The sequence below is a fragment of the Mercenaria mercenaria genome, chromosome 15, assembly GCF_021730395.1.
Source record: "Mercenaria mercenaria strain notata chromosome 15, MADL_Memer_1, whole genome shotgun sequence".
Lineage (NCBI taxonomy): Eukaryota > Metazoa > Mollusca > Bivalvia > Venerida > Veneridae > Mercenaria > Mercenaria mercenaria.
In genome coordinates this window covers 18460991-18482500 of record NC_069375.1, presented here as the reverse complement: position 1 = coordinate 18482500, position 21510 = coordinate 18460991, and the positions used below count along the sequence as shown (strand labels likewise).

Below are 21510 nucleotides of genomic sequence, written 5' to 3'. Positions count from 1 at the left end.
TAGAATAATTTTAGTGCAAAGTTGCAAACATATACCACTTTCTAACAATTTTATGCCCGATTTTTCAAATGTTACGGAATTCCGGTGATAACTCTGAATATGTTACAGAGTTCTTATGATAACTTTTATTACTGCCATGGTGTTTCTTGAGCTATGTTAAGATACTTTTTAGCTAATTTTATTATTTAAAAAGGGTGTTAACGATGTTCAATGGTAATATATTTATCAAAGGCACAGTATTGTGGTTATATAATGTACGGTATGAGTCTTTTGTAAAGTTTAAAACTATATGCAGTATAATGACATATGTAGTAAAATACGAATAGATCATAAATGCAGTAAATTGTATTTTTTTCGTTCTATCAATGGATGTGCTAATGTTCGTGAACAACGATTTATTGGTTTCCGTTTTGATTGATCACTGAATTGAAATCAAATCCTTAATTTAGGGTACATCCATTTGCTGCATTTGCAGAGGCTGTCTTTTTCTGAAGTGGTTGATCGGATTAATGATAAAAAATAATGCTATATAGTATGATTTACCATGATAATTATAACTTTACCATCATAATTTTTTTAATCCTTCATATAGTTGACACTGAAAAAGTACAGTCACAATGCGACACTACACAACACAGAGAGCGAGCTACCGCTTCATGTGTAATCAATTGACATGAGTCATATGATGCTATAGCATATTTACCACAGATTCGAGGCAGATAACCGACATGTTCGTAATGTGACTGGCGTTAATACTGCAGTATTGTCATTACATCTTACAGAATGCATATAATTTTCGATGCGCTGAATACTGCGTACCAAATAGGGGGTTGTCATCCTCATACGTGCATATACTATTTGTCATGTAGAATATCATAATGAGTGAATAATGTGAATTTTAAAGTGCTATCTAAATGCTATTAGATGAATAAAATGGCATTTTAGAGTTTAGCTGGAAATATTATAAAGTAAGAGGATTCTGCACTTTATCACAATAGAATCCACAATGTAATTTCCAAGCCAATTAAATGAAAATAAGAGTATATTTCTGTAACTGTTTAACACTGTACATCATTTATGTGCAATTTGTATTTAAAAAATTAACCATAGTTAGCCAGATCATCATTATTAGCGTACACAGTCCCTTTAAAAGTAACATCTAGTCAGAATAACAAATATAACACTAAAAACTTATCATTGGAACTCAAAAACACACATACCGTACATTATATAACCACAATACTGTGCCTTGGATAAATATATTACGTTAGAAAATCGTTAACACCCTTTTTAAATAATAAAATTAGCTAAAAAGTATCTTAACATAGCTCAAGAAGCACCATGGCAGTAATAAAAGTTATCATAAGAACTCTGTGACATATTCAGAGTTATCACCGGAATTCCGTAACATTTGAAAAATCGGGCATAAAATTGTTAGAAAGTGGTATATGTTTTGCAACTTTGCACTAAAATTATTCTATTGCATGTGCTGCGGATGAAGAACGTGAATAAGAAGAATAATATGTATGAATGAGCAAACGATTTCGATATTTTACTCAAAATGTCTTCTTTTCAAAGTAGTGTCGCTGATTATTAGACTAAACAGTTTTTTCTGACGCATAGCACAAGACATCAGGCAACCTTGATCATCAAACTTTAGTTTTACACCCCATTCTCTCTATTTAAAGATAAATGATTACCTTTTCTTCCTACGATTCCTTGGCACGTCATTCAGAAATCAGACGAACTCTGTAACGTTTTCCAGGAACTCCGTAACAGTTATCAGAAGAAAACATGACAGGTTATCAGAAGAACTCCATCCTTCGTGTGACACTTCCTCCCCCGTGATAATAGAAAGATAATGGATAATATCTGCTGTTCTAACACAGTATTGACATATGTGTAATAAAGTTACATTTGGTACTTTTTAATCTTAAAGAAATACTTACAGAATTCCATTCTGACTGCAAAATATGTTGATTTATTTTCATATTAAGTAATAACTGCACTGTACATATTGTAGTAAGACATAAGCAATTGAAACTTTCAGACATAGACGAATGTAGAGATGATACAGCTGAGTGTACCCAGAATTGCACGAACACAGATGGTTCTTACGATTGCAGCTGTACTTACGGCTATATACTATCTTCTGACAGCAAAACGTGCGATGGTACGCTTCTATCTAAATCTAAAGATAAGCATTTCAATCAAATTTTATGTATTTTGTGTTTGTATTATATATGATCCAACAGAACAAAAAAGTCTAAAGTATTACTGATGATAGATTTATGAATGTATAGTAGGCACGATTAAATAATAAGAAGTTTTCGGTTACCACAAAGTTCAGAATGTGTAAAACCTGTCGTGCATTTATTGCATTACTGTTGGCATCAATACATCATTGAAGTAACGCATTGTTTCAAAGAGGCCATTACTTGCATGTGTTTAGTTGTAATTCCGCAATTATTTAGTAACACAATCAAACTGATAATGGATGTGTTAGTTATTGCAGGTTTTAGAAAGAAAGGACTGGGTTCTGAATGCATCTGTTATCCGACGTATTTAGACAATAATAGATAATACCTGCTGTAGTGACTTATGTGTTATAAAGTTACTGCAGTCGCTTTTTAAACATGAATGAAAAGTTAATTGAAATTGTCGAATATCTATTAAAAACTCTATTTTGACAGCATGTCTTTTGATTTTACTTTTATTACGATATAAGTAATAACTGTACTGTCCATAATGTAATAAAACATACTCAATTAACACTTGCAGACATTGACGAATGTAGTGATAATACAGCTGGGTGTACCCAGAATTGCTCGAATACAGATGGTTCTTACCACTGCAGCTGTACTAACGGTTATATACTATCTTCTGACAGCAAAACGTGCGATGGTATGCTTCTGTTTACATTTTAAAGAAAAGCGTTTCATTCAACATTGTTTGTACTTTGTGCTTGTAATATATATGATCGTGTAGAAGAAATATTCTCTAAAATACTATTGATGATAAATTTAGCAGGTACGAGTAAAGAATCTGAAGTTTTCAACGACTACAAAGTTACAAAAGGAAAATACAAACTGTATTTTATTAATTGCTAAGTTGTACGATGTGTAACGAATCTTTTCAAAGATGCAATTGCGTACCTGCATTAAGTTTTAAATCCACGATTGTTTAGTAAAATGATATGGTTCATAGTGAGTTTGTTAGTTTTGTAGGTGTAAAATGGATAGTGCCAGGTCCCGTACACATCTGATATCCCACGTACTTTAATAGATAATAGTAAATGATATCTGCTGTTGACATTACGTGTTATAATGTTACATTATGCGCTTTTAAATGTAAAAGAGAGGTTAATGAAAAGTGTCTGCAATACTAAAAATATGACTGTAGATACGTTAATTTTACTTTTATCACAATTATTAACGACACAGGACATATTGTAGTAAACACATACGCAATTTACACTTGCAGACATAGACGAATGTAATGATAACATAGCTAGTTGTACCCAGAATTGCTCGAACACAGATGGTTCTTTCAAATGCAGCTGTACTAACGGTTATATACTATCTTCTGACAGCAAAACGTGTAATGGTATGATTGCTTTAAAATTTTAAACAGAAGCGTTACAATTAACATATGTTTGGAATATATATGATGTTACAGAATTTTCTAATGAATACGGCATGATATCGTTTCGACTTAAGATGTTGAAAATGTTCTCATTGTTAAGTTGAATAGTTCGAGTTATCTCAGGCAAAGTTAAAGTACAGAAAAGCAATTCTTAGTATACAAGTCAGCCAGCCAGCCAGCCAGCCCGCCCGCCCGTCAATTAGAGCTCAACACAGTTAATATAAGACAGTTGCCCCCTATATTATATATTTTGATTATACCACGTATTTATATAGACAATTTATAAGAGCGTATCAAATTTCCAATATATACATTGTATCTTACACTTACAGATATAGACGAATGTAGTGATAACAGAGCTGGGTGTTCGCAGCAGTGCTCGAACACAGACGGTTCTTACAAATGTAGCTGCAATAACGGTTATGCACTTTCTTCTGATGCGAAAACGTGCAACGGTATGAGTTTGCACTATACTTTCCAATAAATTTCTAATGAATACAGTCAGTTTGCTTATAATCTTGATTCTTTATGTTTATTTTAGCATGAGGTACATAATTATCGCAACCTTCAGTCGGAGAGACAAAAATAATATGACATATAGATATTACGATATGTATAGAAGCATTTCAAAAGAATCGAACAAGTTTAAATACTCGTTCTACAGGTATATCAATAAGGTATACACTTTACAAAAGTTCTAATGAGCTAGGTTTACCACGCGAACCAGTATTTTCGAAGGATATATTTTACCTGTGTTTTGATCACTTGTATTTTTGTTTTTTATTGACATTTGTACTCTATGATCGTAAATTACTCGCGTGAGTTATCGCGCATGGAAACCACATAACTTCCTTTGACATTTTACTGCAGTATTTTATTTCAAATTTCAAGTTAACCCTCTTGTGTATAAAAATTGGTGTGTAGCAAACACTACTTGTAAAATGTAATGTTTTTTTTGTACTAAAACTAAATCTGTACATGGAACTGTATTACATGTAATTCGTTATTCAATAATCATTTACGTAATTAGCATCTTTAGATTTTGGATTGTCTTTTTTGAGTCACGTTGCTAGGAAAAGTATATCTATTTATAGTTACTTTAAATGGAGCTCTCTAAAGCATTTGCTGTTAGCACTTGTTAATTGAATAGAACAAATATCCTTGTACGTTAAAGATTATCTACGAGTTTAAACAATTAGAGTACGTGCTACGTGAATGATTAAAAGGAGCCATATCCCTTAACGTTTAACATGAACTTTAAATTGATCAATATATCACAAATAATTGCATTAAAACAATCTTGTCACAACTAGAAGAAAATAAACTGTGGCCTTACAACCACCTTTACATGTCATACAGAACCAGATATAAACTGAACTTCATAATTTAGCAATTTAGAAAGTATTTTGCCCTGAACAACAAATGTGCTTAATTCCGTCCCTAGTATTTCGATTTATTTGTTTGTTTTCTTTAAACTTCAACAAATATTTAAAAAGAACTTATTTGTAAAGTAAAACCAGCATAGTATTATATTTTGAAGTACAGATTGGCAACAACTTCAAGACAGATACAATATTATAAGTTACTGTAACATTTAATAAGATGGCTAAAAGTTTCAAAAATGATCTAATACTTGAAACATATCATGCTAATACAACAGGGGCACCTGCTGAATGAAATTTTAAATGCGTCAGTAGGAAAATATAAAATTAAGTTTCAAGACTATTTTAATCTATGGTTATAATTAAGATAAACACTTCAAGTTACTCAAATAATCATTGACAAGTGATAATTAAATCTGCCGTATATACTTAGAAAGCACTCCATGCACTTCACACTTTCAGACATTGACGAATGTATTGAAGAGGCAGTTGTATGTACACAACAGTGCTCGAACACAGATGGCTCTTACAAATGCAGCTGTAATAGCGGTTACATACTTTCTTCTGATAACAAAACTTGCAACGGTATGCTTTCGACAGTTTGTTTATGTTTCTACATTAACCTGTTTTTTTGTCTACTGAATATATTCTATTTGTTTCGCATATTTGTTTCCCTGCATTGTTTTATATTTCGTTTAAATAATCCACCTTGTAATTCACATTGCCTGTAGACGGAGGGCCACAAATAATCCAAAGAAAACTTGTGAATATTAATCTCATGAATTGATGTTTACTGCAAACTATTTATCTAAGTGTGTCACTAAATTCAAAAATAAAGTTAAGATAACTTCATTATATCAACAAAAAAGCAAATGTTGCTTTAGATAATTTGTAATGCTAAGTGTATTTTATACATACAAAATGAGCTAAAATTCATTGATTGATCTTACTTCAGATATTTAGACCAACTATTTTGTCTTAAGATAGATCAATAAATCATATTTTTAGAACGAATAAGGTTTCTGAACTTAACTCTTTGTTTTGTGCGAACACCATTCAATCTAGATGATTTAAGAATGCGAGCCAACCTTACAATGGCTGGATCCGGAATGCATTGTATTTACCGCTCTACTATTGCATGCATTACAGGAGCTGAACGTGTTTAATTTGATCTGTTGTAAAAATACCAAGCACAAATTACTATCGGATTCATTTGTCAATTGTCTCAGTACATGATGAAGAAATTTAGGCTATAATACAACCTTTTTAATAGTCAAAGTATAAGCTTGTGTATAATAGGAAAAATTGATAAATGGGAAGACCCTCAAATCATTGTATAATAACTTACCTGTCGATGACATCTTAATTATTTATCCCCTCGCCAAAGGCGAAGGGGATATTAGAAATGCTCTCCGTGCGTGCGTGCGTGCGTGCGTGCGTGCGTGCGTCCGTCCGTCCGAACAATCTTTGTCCGGAGCATAACTCCAAAAGTACTGGAGGGATTTTCTTCAAACTTCATACACTGATAGAACACATTGGGAGGAAGTGCAGTGTGTAAGAACAATAACTCCACCTTGCCTATTTTTTGAGTTATTCCCCTTTATCATATTTTCTTAAACAATTTTGTCCGGAGCATAACTCCAAAAGAACTGGAGGGATTTTCTTCAGACTTCATACACTCATAGAACACATTGGGAGGAAGTGCAATGTGCAAGAACAATAACTCTACCTTGCCTATTTTTTGAGTTATTCCCCTTTATCATATTTTCTTAAAAAATTTTGTCCGGAGCATAACTCCAAAAGTACTGGAGGGATTTTCTTCAAACTTCATACACTGATAGAACACATTGGGAGGAAGTGCAGTATGCAAGAACAATAACTCTACCTTGCCTATTTTTTGAGTTATTCCCCTTTATCATATTTTCTTTAAAAAATTTGTCCAGAGCATAACTCCAAAAGTACTGGGGGGATTTTCTTCAAACTTCATACACTGATAGAACACATTAGGAGAAAGTGCAGTGTGCAAGAACAAAAACTCTATCTTGCCTACTTTTTGAGTTATTCCCCTTTATCATATTTCTTAAAAAACAATGTCTGCAGCATATCTTTTTCCTGCATCGAGGGATTTTGATATATCTTGGCACATATGTTCACCACCATAAGATGGAGTGTCGTGCGCAAGAACCAAGTCCCTAGTTCTAAGGTCAAGGTCACACTTAGAGGTCAAAGGATACAAGAATGAAAACCTTGTCCGGAGCACTTCTTCTTTATGCATAGAGGGATTTTGATATAACTTGGCACAAATGTTCACCACCGCAAGACAGAGTGTCGTACGCAAGATCCAGGTCCCTAGGTCTAAGGTCAAGGTCACACTTAGAGGCCAAAGGTCAGATACAAGAATGACTTTGTCCGAAGCATTTCTTCTTCATGCATGGAGGGATTTTGATGTAACTTGGCACAATTATACACCATCATGAGACGAAGTTTCATGCGCAGTTCCCTTCTTTAGAATTACTTCCCTTTGTTGTTACTTTAAATAGCTTTTATTGTAACTTTTTCATTACTAGTCGTAGGGAAAAATCGAGACCACTTTTCAGTAGTACAACATGCATGCTACATCCAATTTTGAGGTGTATTTTGACCAATCTCTACCTAGTAAAAATTTTTGTGTGGACTTACAATTTTTTTTTTAAAGATTAACTTCCATTAGTTGTTACTATAAATTACTTATGTTGTAACATTTTTATAATTGACCACAGGGAAAAAACAAGACCACTTTTCTGTGGTACAACCTGGATGTTACTTTCCAATTTTAGGTGTATTTTAAGACATCTCTACCTGGTAAGGAGTTTTTTTGTGGACTTAAAAAAACAAAAGACTTACAATGATTACTAAACAACCACAAAATTAAAATTCCATTTGCAAATACAGCTGCTAGAGTAAAGAAATTTGCTGTGACGGGCATATATTGTGACATTCTGGCACTCTTTTTCCCTGTTAGCTTTCCATTCCTTCTTTTTACAGTAGCCATATAGAAAAACATCATACAGCTATACTGTTCATGAAAATTAATAAAATTTAGCAGTAAACCACTTACTTCACCACTGAATAATTCTTTCCTCCACATCTTTAAAACCCGTGATGTGGACCACAACTAAACGGTTTTTCAAAGCTTCTCCCAAAAAAAAAAAAATACTTTCAGACACAAACTTACCAGGAACTTTAGCCTTCAATTATAATATGCCCGGCGGGGGGATTGGCCATGTCTAACATGGCTCTTGTTGTATAACCTTCGGTGTTGCAAGGATGACAAACACTGTATAGAAAATCACTATAAAATTTCAGATGTGTAGTTTTTAAATAACGAATTTAAATACGGGCATGTGTATCACAAACTAAATATTTTACAGCTCATATTTATAAATATGGACATACTAATTCATGTACATTTATCATTAAGTAACTGATTTATAACCTGAAAAAGACTATTGGCAAGCATGCGAGATGTGAATACTACCTTCAGTGCATACACAAAGGCAGACATAGATGAATGTTGTGAACCTACATATGTTTGCATGTAGCAGTACTCGAACACAGACGGTTCTTACGAATGTAGCTACAATAACGGTTGCATACTGTCCACTTACAGCAAAATATGCAATGTTATGTATTGCATATATATTTTGTGATTAAAGAAATATCTGACAGTGTCGATTTATTCATGGTGTATGCTCTATAAGTCTAAGAAAACACCAACAATTCATGAAACAAGAGCTGTCGGAGGTCTGCAACGCTCGACTATCCAATAGCCTTGTCAAGTGAATGAACATAAAAATTGCGAAGTGGTATATTTTTGTAAAAATAACAAAAAAAACTAAACAGAGTTATGGAACTTGAACAAACACAGCGGACAAGTATTTGAATTTTCCGATCCCATCATGTAACCTGTACAATGTATGCTAGCTCATCAAAGTTCACAAGTGTATGAAGTTTCATTCCATTTCCATTAATGGGTACTGGGATTCCTGTTTACATACAATAACTTGGTCAAAAATTGCTAAGTAGAAAAAGGAGCGTAAGTTTGTACAAAAGCGAGAAAGAGTAACAAAACCTGTGCAATGCGAGTCAGGTTATCGCAGTGAATTAGTGTGTGAAGTGTAAAACCATTCCCATTAATTGGTACTGAGACACCAACTTATATACAACAGTTATGCAAAATTTTCTGAAGTTGAAAAAGGGACAAAATATTTTAAAAAAGGAAAACAGAGTTATGGAACATGTACAGTGTAAGTCAGATTATAACAGTGAATAAGTGCACGAAGTTTCCATCCATTCCCATTAATGGGTAGTGGGATGCCAGCTTGTATATAAAACGTTAACCAACAATTTCTAAGTTGAAAAAGAGGCATATTATTGAAAAACAGCAAACACAAGTCATGGATCCTGTAGATATAAGTCAGTTAAACGCAGTAGTTTCAATCAGTTCCAATAATTGGTTACTGAGGTACCAGCTTTCATACAAAAACATAACCATATTGGGACACGGACGCCGACGAATGGGCGAATCCTATAACTTTAATCGGGTATACAGAACAATGCACAAACATAGAAATATCGTGTGAATGCAAGTCAGTTCCTTAATCTCATGACGACACTGCTGTACTTCCAGGGACTTGTCGCAAACCTCTGACCTTTACTATTTCCTATCCCTTCTGTATTTTCCTATATGTATTTATTCTTACGCACCGTAATGTAATTGTCATGAATGAGATGATTACGTACCCATGTACAGGTTAAACTCTTGCAGTGGTACAATCTTGTCATTTTCCAGCTGATGCTGGTGTATGTGATAATAATAGTTGTAACTTTTGTATATCTATTAGTGCAGCTTACAACAGTCAGTTCTTGTAACGTGCTGGATCCCTTTTTGTTGGTACGTCTCACCATTCTGCATGAGAAAATGTTTGGAATTTTAGTCTCTTAGTCAATCAGTAATTATATTTTTCTTTATCACTACATATACACATAACAGTATAAGAATGTCATCAATCTAGTGCTATGAGAACGTAAACAATATGATAAATATTTCAGACATAAACGAATGTACCGATGGTACGTCCGGATGTGAACAGCAGTGCTTGAACGAAGCTGGGTCTTACGTTTGTAGATGTAACGACGGTTACAGTCTTACTTCTGATAGCAGATCTTGCGATGGTATGTTCCAGTCATCACTTGTGCATTTAATGGTAATACTGGTCTAATAGGTCCTGAAAGGACATATGGCAACCTTTTACACAGTATGGGCAGTTGTGTACATTTTAATCGTTTATGATTTCAACAGTAAACTTTTTGTTGTATTCATTAAATTGTATTCTAACACTTTTAAGATTTTCTTTTATAAAAACAAAGAAGGATTTTACTGTGTATTGTCTTGTCGATTAAAACACGTTTCGCAACATGACCTAAAAAGGATTTCAGAATAATATCCCGTCCTTGTTTAATTCAAACGTGTTAGAATGGAAATAGATTTCAGTTTTGCGTGCATTGTTGGCAAATAAAACACGAGTTTTCGTTCAGATGCGTCTTAATTAATCAGAGTTTTAGATTACTACGTATCTGAACTCAAACCCGTGTTTAATTTGTCAACAAAGCACGCAAAACTAAAATCTATTTTCCAAATATGCAATCGAAAACTGTCGCTCACGGTGCGGTTGAGTTAAGTAAGGCTCCTTTCTACCTCCAGTTAAGTTAAGTTCCGCATCTATGGGTGTTCTTGTTGCTTTGCCCGTTTACTTTTATAGATGACTAATACTTGGTGACTTTTACCATTGTTAACATTTTCAGAATGCAATATCTGTTTCACTTGCTTTGTTTTAGCTAGTAGAAAAGTCTGCATTTCCTATATCTCGCGTTTTCTGAATACATGTGACTGAATACACATTTACGTACATGCAATATCTAATGATGTGATACAGACTTCACGTCAGACTTGTTGGTACGTCTCACCATTCCGCATGAGAAAATGTTTGGAATTTTAGTCTCTTAGTCAATCAGTAATTATATTTTTCTTTAAAACTACATATACACATAACAGTATAAGAATGTCATCAATCTAGTGCTATGAGAACGTAAACAATATAATAAATATTTCAGACATAAACGAATGTACCGATGGTACGTCCGGATGTGAACAGCAGTGCTTGAACGAAGCTGGGTCTTACGTTTGTAGATGTAACGACGGTTACAGTCTTACTTCTGATAGCAGATCTTGCGATGGTATGTTCCAGTCATCACTTGTGCATTTAATGGTAATACTGGTCTAATAGGTCCTGAAAGGACATATGGCAACCTTTTACACAATATGGGCAGTTGTGTACATTTTAATCGTTTATGATTTCAACAGTAAACTTTTTGTTGTATTCATTAAATTGTATTCTAACACTTTTAAGATTTTCTTTTATATAAACAAAGAAGGATTTTACTGTGTATTGTCTTGTCGATTAAAACACGTTTCGCAACATGACCTAAAAAGGATTCCAGAATAGCATCCCGTCCTTGTTTAATTCAAACGTGTTAGAATGGAAATAGATTTCAGTTTTGCGTGCATTGTTGGCAAATAAAACACGAGTTTTCGTTCAGATGCGTCTTAATTAATCAGAGTTTTAGATTACTACGCATCTGAACTCAAACCCGTGTTTAATTTGTCAACAAAGCACGCAAAACTAAAATCTATTTTCCAAATATGCAATCGAAAACTGTCGCTCACGGTGCGGTTGAGTTAAGTAAGGCTCCTTTCTGCCTTCAGTTTAGTTAGGTTCCGCATCTATGGGTGTTCTTGTTGCTTTGCCCGTTTACTTTTATTGATGACTAATACTTGGTGACTTTTACCTTTGTTAACATTTTCAGAATGCAATATGTGTTTCACTTGCTTTGTTTTAGCTAGTAGAAAAGTCTGCATTTCCTATATCTCGCGTTTTCTGAATACATGTGACTGAATACACATTTATGTACATGCAATATCTAATGATGTGATACAGATTTCACGTCAGACATTAATGAATGCAACGATGGTATATGGATGTTCACAGTAGTGTTTAAACTGTAAAATCATAGTTGTGTAGTTTGAGTAAATCTGAAAACATATTACGTAAACATGCATTTACAATAAATTATTTAATCACACGTAACACTAAGCAGATTTTCCAGACCATAACGGTATATTGAGTAGACATGAGTACATAACCGGACACTTCCGGCGATTACAAGTTTAAAAATGTATAATACTGTAGTGTATTAACTGCTTAGTTGTACTGTGTGAGACATCACGAAACGTATCTTTGCAAAGAAGCCATAACCTGCATGCGTTTAGTTACCATGTCTACAATTACATGATTACGTAGTAACATAGTTCGATTGATAATGTTAGTTGTATCATGTTTTAGGCAGATACTACGAGGTCCCGATCAAATCTGTTATCCAACGTACTTTGATAATAATAGATAATATCTGCTGTTTTAACACAGTATTGACATATGTGTTATAAAGTAACATCTAGTACTTTTTAAAGAAATACTTATAGAATTCCATTCTGACTGCAAATCTGTTGATTTATTTTTCATATTAAGTAATAACTGCACTGTACATATTGTAGTAAGACATAAGCAATTGAAACTTTCAGACATAGACGAATGTAGAGATAATACAGCTGGGTGTACCCAGAATTGCACGAACACAGATGGTTGTCTGTTGGCATTGAAGTAACGCATGTATTTAGTTGTAATACCGCGATTATTTAGTAACATAATCTGATTGATATTGGATGTGTTAGTTATTGCAGGTTTTAGGCAGAAAGGACTGGGTTCCGAATTCATCTGTTATCCAACGTACTTAGACAATAATAGATAATATCTGCTGTAGTGACATATGTGTTATAAACTACTTCAGACGCTTATTTAACATGAAAGAAGGTTTATTCAAATTGCCGAATATCTATTAAAAAATACCATTTTGACTGCAAGTCTTTTGATTCTACTTTTATTACGATATAAGAATTAACTGTACTGTCCATAATGTAATAAAACATACTAAATTTATACTTGAAGACATAGACGAATGTAGTGATAATACAGCTAGTTGTACCCAGAATTGCTCGAACACAGACGGCTCTTACGACTGCAGCTGCACGAACGGCTATATGCTGTCTTCTGATAGCAAAACGTGCGATGGTACGCTTCTATTTAAATTTTAAAGAAAAGTGTTTCATTCAACATTGTTTGTGCTTTGTGCTTGTAATATTTATGATCGTGCAGAAGAAATATACTCTGAAATACTATTGATGGTAAATTTAGCATGCACGAGTAAAGAATCTGAAGTTTTCAACGACTACAAAGTTACGAAAGTAAAATACTGTAGTATATTAGTTTCTAAGTTGTACGATGTGTAAGGAATCTTATCAAAGACTTGCATTCAGTTATAAATCCGCGATTGTTTTGTAAAATGATCTTGGCAATTGTGAATTTGTTAGTTGTGTAGGTGTTAAAAGGATAGCACAGGTTCCGAACACATCTGATATCCTACATACTTAGCTAATAATAAAATGATATCTGCTGTTGACATTACGTGTTATAATGTTACATTATGCGCTTTAAAACCTAAAAGAGAGGTTAATGAAAAGTGTCTGCAATACTAATAAAATATGACTGTAGATCCGTTCATTTTAATGGTACTTTTATTACATTTTTAACGACACAGGACATATTGTAGTAAACACATACGCAATTTACATTTGCAGACATAGACGAATGTAATGATAACATAGCTAGTTGTACCCAGAATTGCTCGAACACAGATGGTTCTTTCAAATGCAGCTGTACTAACGGTTATAGACTGTCTTCTGACGGCAAAACCTGTAATGGTATGCTTCGTTTTAAATTTTAAATCTAAATTTTAAACAGAAGCGTTACAATCAACATATGTTTCGAATATATGTGATATTACAGCACAGATCAACTCTAAATTATTCTTTGATCAGAAATTTATTAAAGAATGAGAACAATTGTAATGTCTATACAATGTAAGTTACAAATAATATGCAAATAGTGCAAACACTTTAAGGAAGCTCTAACGTCTTATGTTCTAACAGATATAGACGAATGTAGTAGTAACTCAGCTGGATGTTCGCAGCAGTGCTCGAACACAGACGGTTCTTACAAATGTAGCTGCAATAACGGTTATGCACTTTCTTCTGATGCGAAAACGTGCAACGGTATGAGTTTGCACTATACTTTCCAATAAATTTCTAATGAATACAGTCAGTTTGCTTATAATCTTGATTCTTTATGTTTATTTTAGCATGAGGTACATAATTATCGCAACCTTCAGTCGGAGAGACAAAAATAATATGACATATAGATATTACGATATGTATAGAAGCATTTCAAAAGAATCGAACAAGTTTAAATACTCGTTCTACAGGTATATCAATAAGGTATACACTTTACAAAAGTTTTAATGAGCTAGGTTTACCACGCGAACCAGTATTTTCGAAGGATATATTTTACCTGTGTTTTGTAAGTTACAAATAATATGCAAATAGTGCAAACACTTTAAGGAAGCTCTAACGTCTTATGTTCTAACAGATATAGACGAATGTAGTAGTAACTCAGCTGGATGTTCGCAGCAGTGCTCGAACACAGACGGTTCTTACAAATGTAGCTGCAATAACGGTTATGCACTTTCGTCTGATGCGAAAACGTGCAACGGTATGACTTTGCACTAAACTTTACAATGAATTTCTAATAAATAAGTAAGTGTGTTTATAATCTTGAGTTTGTATGTTTATCGAAACATGTAGTATCTGCATTATATTTTACAATGAATTTCTAATGAATACAGAAAGTGTGTTACAATCTTGATTTTTTTTATGTTTATCTAAGCATATAGTATTTGCATAATGCTTTATAAAGAATTTCCAATGAATGTAGTAAATGTGCTTATAATCTTGATGTACATATTTTGTGCACGTTTTTTCTTAACAAGTACTTGCTGGAGCTCTAAGAAAAATAAATTTCACTACTAAGAGGATGTATGTACCCGGTCCATGATTTTAGCGTTTGAGATTTTAATATGCAAGTATTATATTTCGGGGAGCATCTATCAGTTTTACAGATATTTCTTGCTTTTTTCATGTTTTGATCATTCGTATTTTGTATTGAGACAACAAAATGGGTATTTGTTGTCTATTTTCATTGTTATGGATTCACCTTTTATACCGACATGTTCTATAGGACTTGAATTACTTTACGTAATAGCTTTAGCAGGTAGATCATATGAATAAGTCTAAGAATTTCCATTTGTTTTTTAATATTGCTTTCAGCACATTTGAAACTGTAAATTTCGCTGGATTTATATATTTAATTTCACGGTAGAACAATATATGTATATGTTATACTTGTGCGAGTTAACGCGCATGGAAAACACATAACATTATATCGACAATTTAATGCAGCGTTTTGTTCCAATTTTCAAATTAAATCTCTTGTGTATGAAACAAACGTGTGAAATATCATGGTGTGTAGCAAACACTGAATGTTAAAATGAATATGTTTGTACTAAAACTAAATCTGTAGATATGGAACTGTATCTATTAATTATTCAATAATCATTTATTCAAAAAGTTTTTTATTGGAAAGTTATTAGCACCGTTTAATTTGGGATTGTCTTTTTCAGTGACTTTGCTAGGATACAGTATATCCGTATGTTGCATACAAATGATAAAAAATATAGTCTAATTTTCTTAATTATAATCAGATTTTACGGGGTTATTCTTCCATTAATAAAAACAATTATGCAATCAGCATTCGAGGATCAGGTAACGTAATCAGTTTGTTGCAAAGTTCAATGCTATTCCCACTTTTTGAAATATATTCTGAAATGCTAGACATCTGGGTAAATATTCAATGTACTTCAGAAGCAATTGAGCATTCGAGTAAGCATTAATTACATGCTGCTAGGTGTTTTGTTTTTAAAACGCGATAAGTTCTTGGAACATTCAAACTGTTTTGGTCTTTGTCTTAAAACTAGGAATGGTGATCAAAACTCGAATTGAATGGAGCTCTCTAAAGCCTCAGCCGTTTGCACATGTTAATTGAAATAATAGCAGAAATGTCCTTGTACTTTAAAGATTAACTTACAAATGGTCATTTGCGAGTTTAAACAGCTAAAATACTTAGTACATGTTTAAAAGGGGGCATACTCCTTAACATTTAACATGTACTTTAAATTGATCAATATATCACATCGAAAATGGATATATATGCATTAAAAACAATCTATTCACATGTAGAAGGAAATAACCGTCGCCTTACAACCAGTTTACATGTCATACAGAATCAATATACACTGAATGTCATGATTTAGAAATTTAGAAAGTATTTTGCCCTGCACGATGAATGATGCTTAATTCTGCCCCTAATATTTCGATTTATAAGTTTTTCTTCTTTAAACTTTATCAAATATTATAAAACATACTTTTAAGCTAAAACCAGTTCAATGTTACTTTTTGATATACAGGTTGGCAACAACTTCAAGACTTATACAATAAGTTACTGTAACATTTAATGAGACGGCCACATCTTTCAACAATGATCTGATACTTGAAACTTATCATGCTATTACAACAGGGCCACCCATTTAAAGAAATTTTAAATGCGCCCATTACAAACCATAAAATTAAGTTTTTAGTTTTATTTTATATTATGCTTACACCATAAGTTACTCAAATAATCTAGTGATAATTAAAACTGCCATATTTACTTGGAAAACCTCCAATGTACTTCACACTTTCAGACATTGACGAATGTATTGAAGATGCAGCTGTATGTACACAAAAGTGCTCGAACACAGATGGCTCTTACGAATGCAGCTGTAATAGCGGTTACATACTTTCCTCTGATAACAAAACATGCAACGGTATGCTTTAGACACTTTGTGTATGTTTCTGCATTTACCTATTTGTTTGGCATATTTATTTTCCTGCATTGTTTTATATTTCATTTAAACAATCCACCTTGTAACACGTATTCAACATGGCCAGTAGACGAAGGAACACAAACTATTATTATCATACCAGATTTATATAGCGCCCTTTTCTTGATAAACACGTTCAAATGCGCTTTACATATAGCAAACGCAGCCATACAGGGCGTGAAATTCATCCTCTACTAGTACAGACACAGATCGATCTAACCAGAGGGAGAGAGTGAGATAAAGCCCCCAGAACAGATAGACGTAAAATTATTTTTAGATATAGACTTGTCCGGCTAACTTAGCCTAGCTCTTTGCGAATAGACAGTCTGGTTCTTTAACGTGCCCGTCTTTCATGGGAAGAACCAGTACAGGTCTCTAAGTTAGGTGAGAACCGCTCAAGAGCATCTCAGAAATTTCCAGTGCCTGGATCGGGATTCGAACCCCGGACCTCTGGATTGACAGCCAAGCGTGTTACCATTAGAGCACAGGCCCACCGGCCCAAATAATCCAAAGAAAACTTGTGACTATTCTCATGGTAGAGAGTCAAACTTGTGAATATTCTGATGAATTGAAGTTTTGATATGTTTACTGCAAACTATTTATCTAATTGTGTCACAAAATTCAAAACATATAGTTTAGATATCTTCGTGATATCAGCAAAAAAGCAAATGTTGCTTTAGAAAATGTGTTAAGGACAAGGACAATTTTATTCTATGTTTATGATTAAGATAACCCCTTAAATAATTATTGACAAGTGATAACTAAAGCTGCCGTATATACTTAGAAAGCACTCCATGCTCTCCACACTTTCAGACATTGACGAATGTATTGAAGATGCAGCTGTATGTACACAACAGTGCTCGAACACAGATGGCTCTTACGAATGCAGCTGTAATAGCGGTTACATACTTTCTCCTGATAACAAAACTTGCAACGGTATGCTTTAGGCAGTTTGTGTATGTTTCTACTTTAACCCTTTTGTTTGTCTACTGAATATTTTCTATTTGTTTCGCATATTTGTTTCCCTGCAATGTTTTATATTTCGTTTAAACCAATCTGACTAAAGTATTTGATCTTCTAAACGAAGATCTGAAGATGACTTATTCACATTCATTTTTCTGTATATTTCGATACAGACTGCATTGAATTTACAATTCTACTATTGCGTGCAGTACAGGACTCTGTTTAGTTTGATCATCTGTACAAAATACCAAGCGCAAGAAATGATCGGTTTAATTGGTCATTTGTCTCTGTATATGTTGAAGAAATTTAGGTTAAAATAAAACCAGTTAAATAGCTCATGTATAAGCTGGTGTATAAATCCTGAAAAACGGGAAGCCCCTCTGGTACTGTGCAGATAAGAAGGTATGGAACTGTATCAAATGTAACTGAAATCAACAATTTCTACCAACGTTTAGGTGAAAATGTACTATATTTGACATAATATTGACAATGGGCTCGAAAATATACAAGGAAACAAATTAATTTTCACCTTGTATCATAACTTAACCTGTCGATGACATCTTAATTATTTTTCAACCTTTGATGTTACAAGGACGAGAACCACTATATAGAAAAACAATCGATATATATGATTTTTTTTCTCAAAAGACTGATTTGTAGTTTTCAAATAACGAATTTAGTTACAGGCAAGTGTATCACAAACTAAATAATTCATATTTATAAATTTGGGCATGATTATTCATTTATTTCATTTATATTTATCATTAGGTAACACAAGTTAAAGCATAGCAAAAGTTCCTTCTAAGGCATATCTATATAAATATAAAATGATCATCTTGTAAAATGTTGGTTGCAATGTCTGTTTTATACTGCCAAAAAAATTCAAGTAAGTATTTACGCTAGTTATTTAACATAAATTGTTAAATCCAACAACAAATTAAATCTGTTACCACTTTCAGTAGAGTAAATACGGCAATAAGACATTGACCCGGTTAATCAATTACGATTCTATGCGTGAATTTGTTTCGCATAATTAGAGGGTCGCAATGGGGTTTGTTTTCATATATTAACTATGCATTTCAAGGTAACGATAATAGTTAGTTGTTTACATTTAAATTTGCTGATATATGTCTATCTGGTCGACTGAATGTATGTTATGTTCCTCAAGAATGGAGGAAATAACATCCTCGGGTTTAGTAATATGTAATCCACGGAACGCGTTCAGTCAGAGAGTCGCCTCAATTAGGAAAGAATAGTCTAACGTCAGAGGTTATTTCTAAGGTCATGAAAATTTATTGGCCAGCTTGTAATGACAACAGCTTTCGGTATCAGTAGCTCAGTCAAGTGTGACTTATTGAACTATAATATTCCTTCTCAAGAGAAGGAATAATAAATGATGATAAAGCGTTGAATTATCACCTCAGGAAAACTGTTTGAAAGCATGCGAGATGTGAATACATATTTCATTAAAGTAACCTTTAATGCATTCACAAATGCAGACATAGGTTAATGCAGGAACGCTACAGATGGTTGCAGTATTCAAACACAGACGGTTCCTACGAATGTAGCTGCAATAACGGTTACATACTGTCCACTGACAACAAAATATACAATGTTATGTATTGCATATATATTTTGTATTTAATGAAAATTCTGACAGCGCCGATTTATTCATGCGGGTATATGTTTGCTGTACGCTCTAGTAGTCCAAAGTAAACACCAACAATTCATGAAACAAGAGCTGTAGTAGGTCAGCAACGCTCGACTATTCAACAGCCTTGTAAGTTGAATAAACATAAAAATCGCAAAGGGGGTATAACTTTGCAGAAAAGCTAAACAGAGTTATGTTACCTGAACAATGCATATCAACTCATCACAGTGGACACGTATGTGAATTTTCAATCCATTTTCATCAAGGAACCTGTAAAATGCACGTCAGCTAATCAAAGAGGACAATTGTATGACGTTTCAGTCCATTCCCATTTATGGGTACTGAGATACCTGCTTACATACAAAAGCTTAACCAAAAATTGCTAAGTAGACAAGGGCGCATAAGTTTGTACAAAAGCGAAAAATTGTAACGAAAAGTGAAAACGTGTGAAATGTCAATCCATTCCTATTAATTGGTACTGAGATACCAACTTACATACAAAAAGTTAAGTAAAAATTTCTAAGTTAAAAGTTTCCAACCATTTCCATAAGTGGGTACTAGGATAACAGCTTGTATACAAGAAGTTTACCAACAATTTCTAAGTTGAAAAAGGGGCATAATTTTGTAAAACAGCAAAACAGAGTTATGGAACCTGTGCATGTAAGATCGTTTATCATAGTAAATAAGTGTGCGAAGTTTCAATCAGTTACCATATGTGGTAAATGAGATTCCAGCTTACATAGAAAAACTTAACCAAATCGAGACGCCGACGAATAGACAAGTCCAAAAGCTCTACCGATTTTTCGAATAGTCAAGTTAAAACCCAACAAGTTCGATGATCAAAGATGTTTAATCGGGTATACAGAGCAATGCTCAAACACAGAGATAGCACGTGATTGTCTCTGTGTGGTACAGCATCAGATAATTCTATATTTTCTATCGCATACCTCTGTCCTTTATTATTTCAATATCCTTTCTTTATTTTCCTATATGTATTTATTCTTGCGCACCGAAATATATTGTCCAATGACCATGAATGACTTCATGTAAATCTAGAACAAGTTAAATACTTGCAGTGGTACGATCGTGTCAAATGCTGGCGTATATGATAATAATAGTTGCACCTATTGTATATTTGTATATCTATTAGTGCAACTGAGAACGGTCGGTTCTTGTAACATGTTGAATCGGTTTATTGTACTCTTAGCCTTCCGGGATATATAAACTATTACCAGCTTGCATGAGAAAATGTTTGGAAATTTAGTCTCTTAGTCAATCGATAATCTTCTTTTTCTTTAGCAGTACATATACATATAACAGTATACTCATGTCATCAACCGTGTGCAGTGAGAACCTAAACAATATCACAAATATTTAAAAAATAAACGAATGCACCGATGGTAAGTCCGGATGTGAACAGCAGTGCATGAACGCTGCTGGATCTTATGTATGTAGATGTAACGACGGTTACAATCTTACTTCTGATAGCAGATCTTGCGATGGTATGTTCCAATTATCACGTGTGCATTTAATGGTAATACTGGTAACCAGTCTAGGTTCTGAAAAGACATCTGGTGACGGCATGCGTATGTGCCTTACACAGAATGGGCAGCTGTGTATAATTTACTGTTTTTGATTTCAGTAGTAACAAACGTTGTTGTATTCATTAAATTGTAATATGTAATCAAAAACTGTCGCTGGCGGTTCGGTTCATCTAAGTAAGGTTCCTCTCTAGTTTAGTTAGGTTCCACTCTGGGTTAGCTAGGTTCCGCTGTTATGGATGTTCTTGTTTCTTTGCTCGCTTATCTTTGTGAATTACCAATGCTTGGTATCTTATATCAT

At 33.6% G+C, this 21510-nt stretch overlaps 1 protein-coding gene across 12 annotated transcripts in view; it reads left to right on the top strand.

Annotated features, from left to right (window-relative positions):
• LOC123548803 (fibrillin-1-like) overlaps positions 1–21510 on the top strand; it is a 72215-nt gene that overhangs the window by 34997 nt on the left and 15708 nt on the right. For 6 of the 12 annotated variants that reach the window (XM_053524688.1, XM_053524680.1, XM_053524683.1 and 3 more), the window contains exons 7-19: positions 2051–2173; positions 2782–2904; positions 3484–3606; positions 3978–4100; positions 5490–5612; positions 10119–10241; positions 11181–11303; positions 13130–13252; positions 13819–13941; positions 14170–14292; positions 14666–14788; positions 16875–16997; positions 17868–17990. In XM_053524688.1, the coding sequence (XP_053380663.1) occupies positions 2051–2173; positions 2782–2904; positions 3484–3606; positions 3978–4100; positions 5490–5612; positions 10119–10241; positions 11181–11303; positions 13130–13252; positions 13819–13941; positions 14170–14292; positions 14666–14788; positions 16875–16997; positions 17868–17990 (1599 nt within the window). The remainder of the gene's footprint in view (positions 1–2050; positions 2174–2781; positions 2905–3483; positions 3607–3977; positions 4101–5489; positions 5613–10118; positions 10242–11180; positions 11304–13129; positions 13253–13818; positions 13942–14169; positions 14293–14665; positions 14789–16874; positions 16998–17867; positions 17991–21510) is intronic. The other 6 variants (XM_053524684.1, XM_053524685.1, XM_053524681.1 and 3 more) reach the window with 6 other exon arrangements.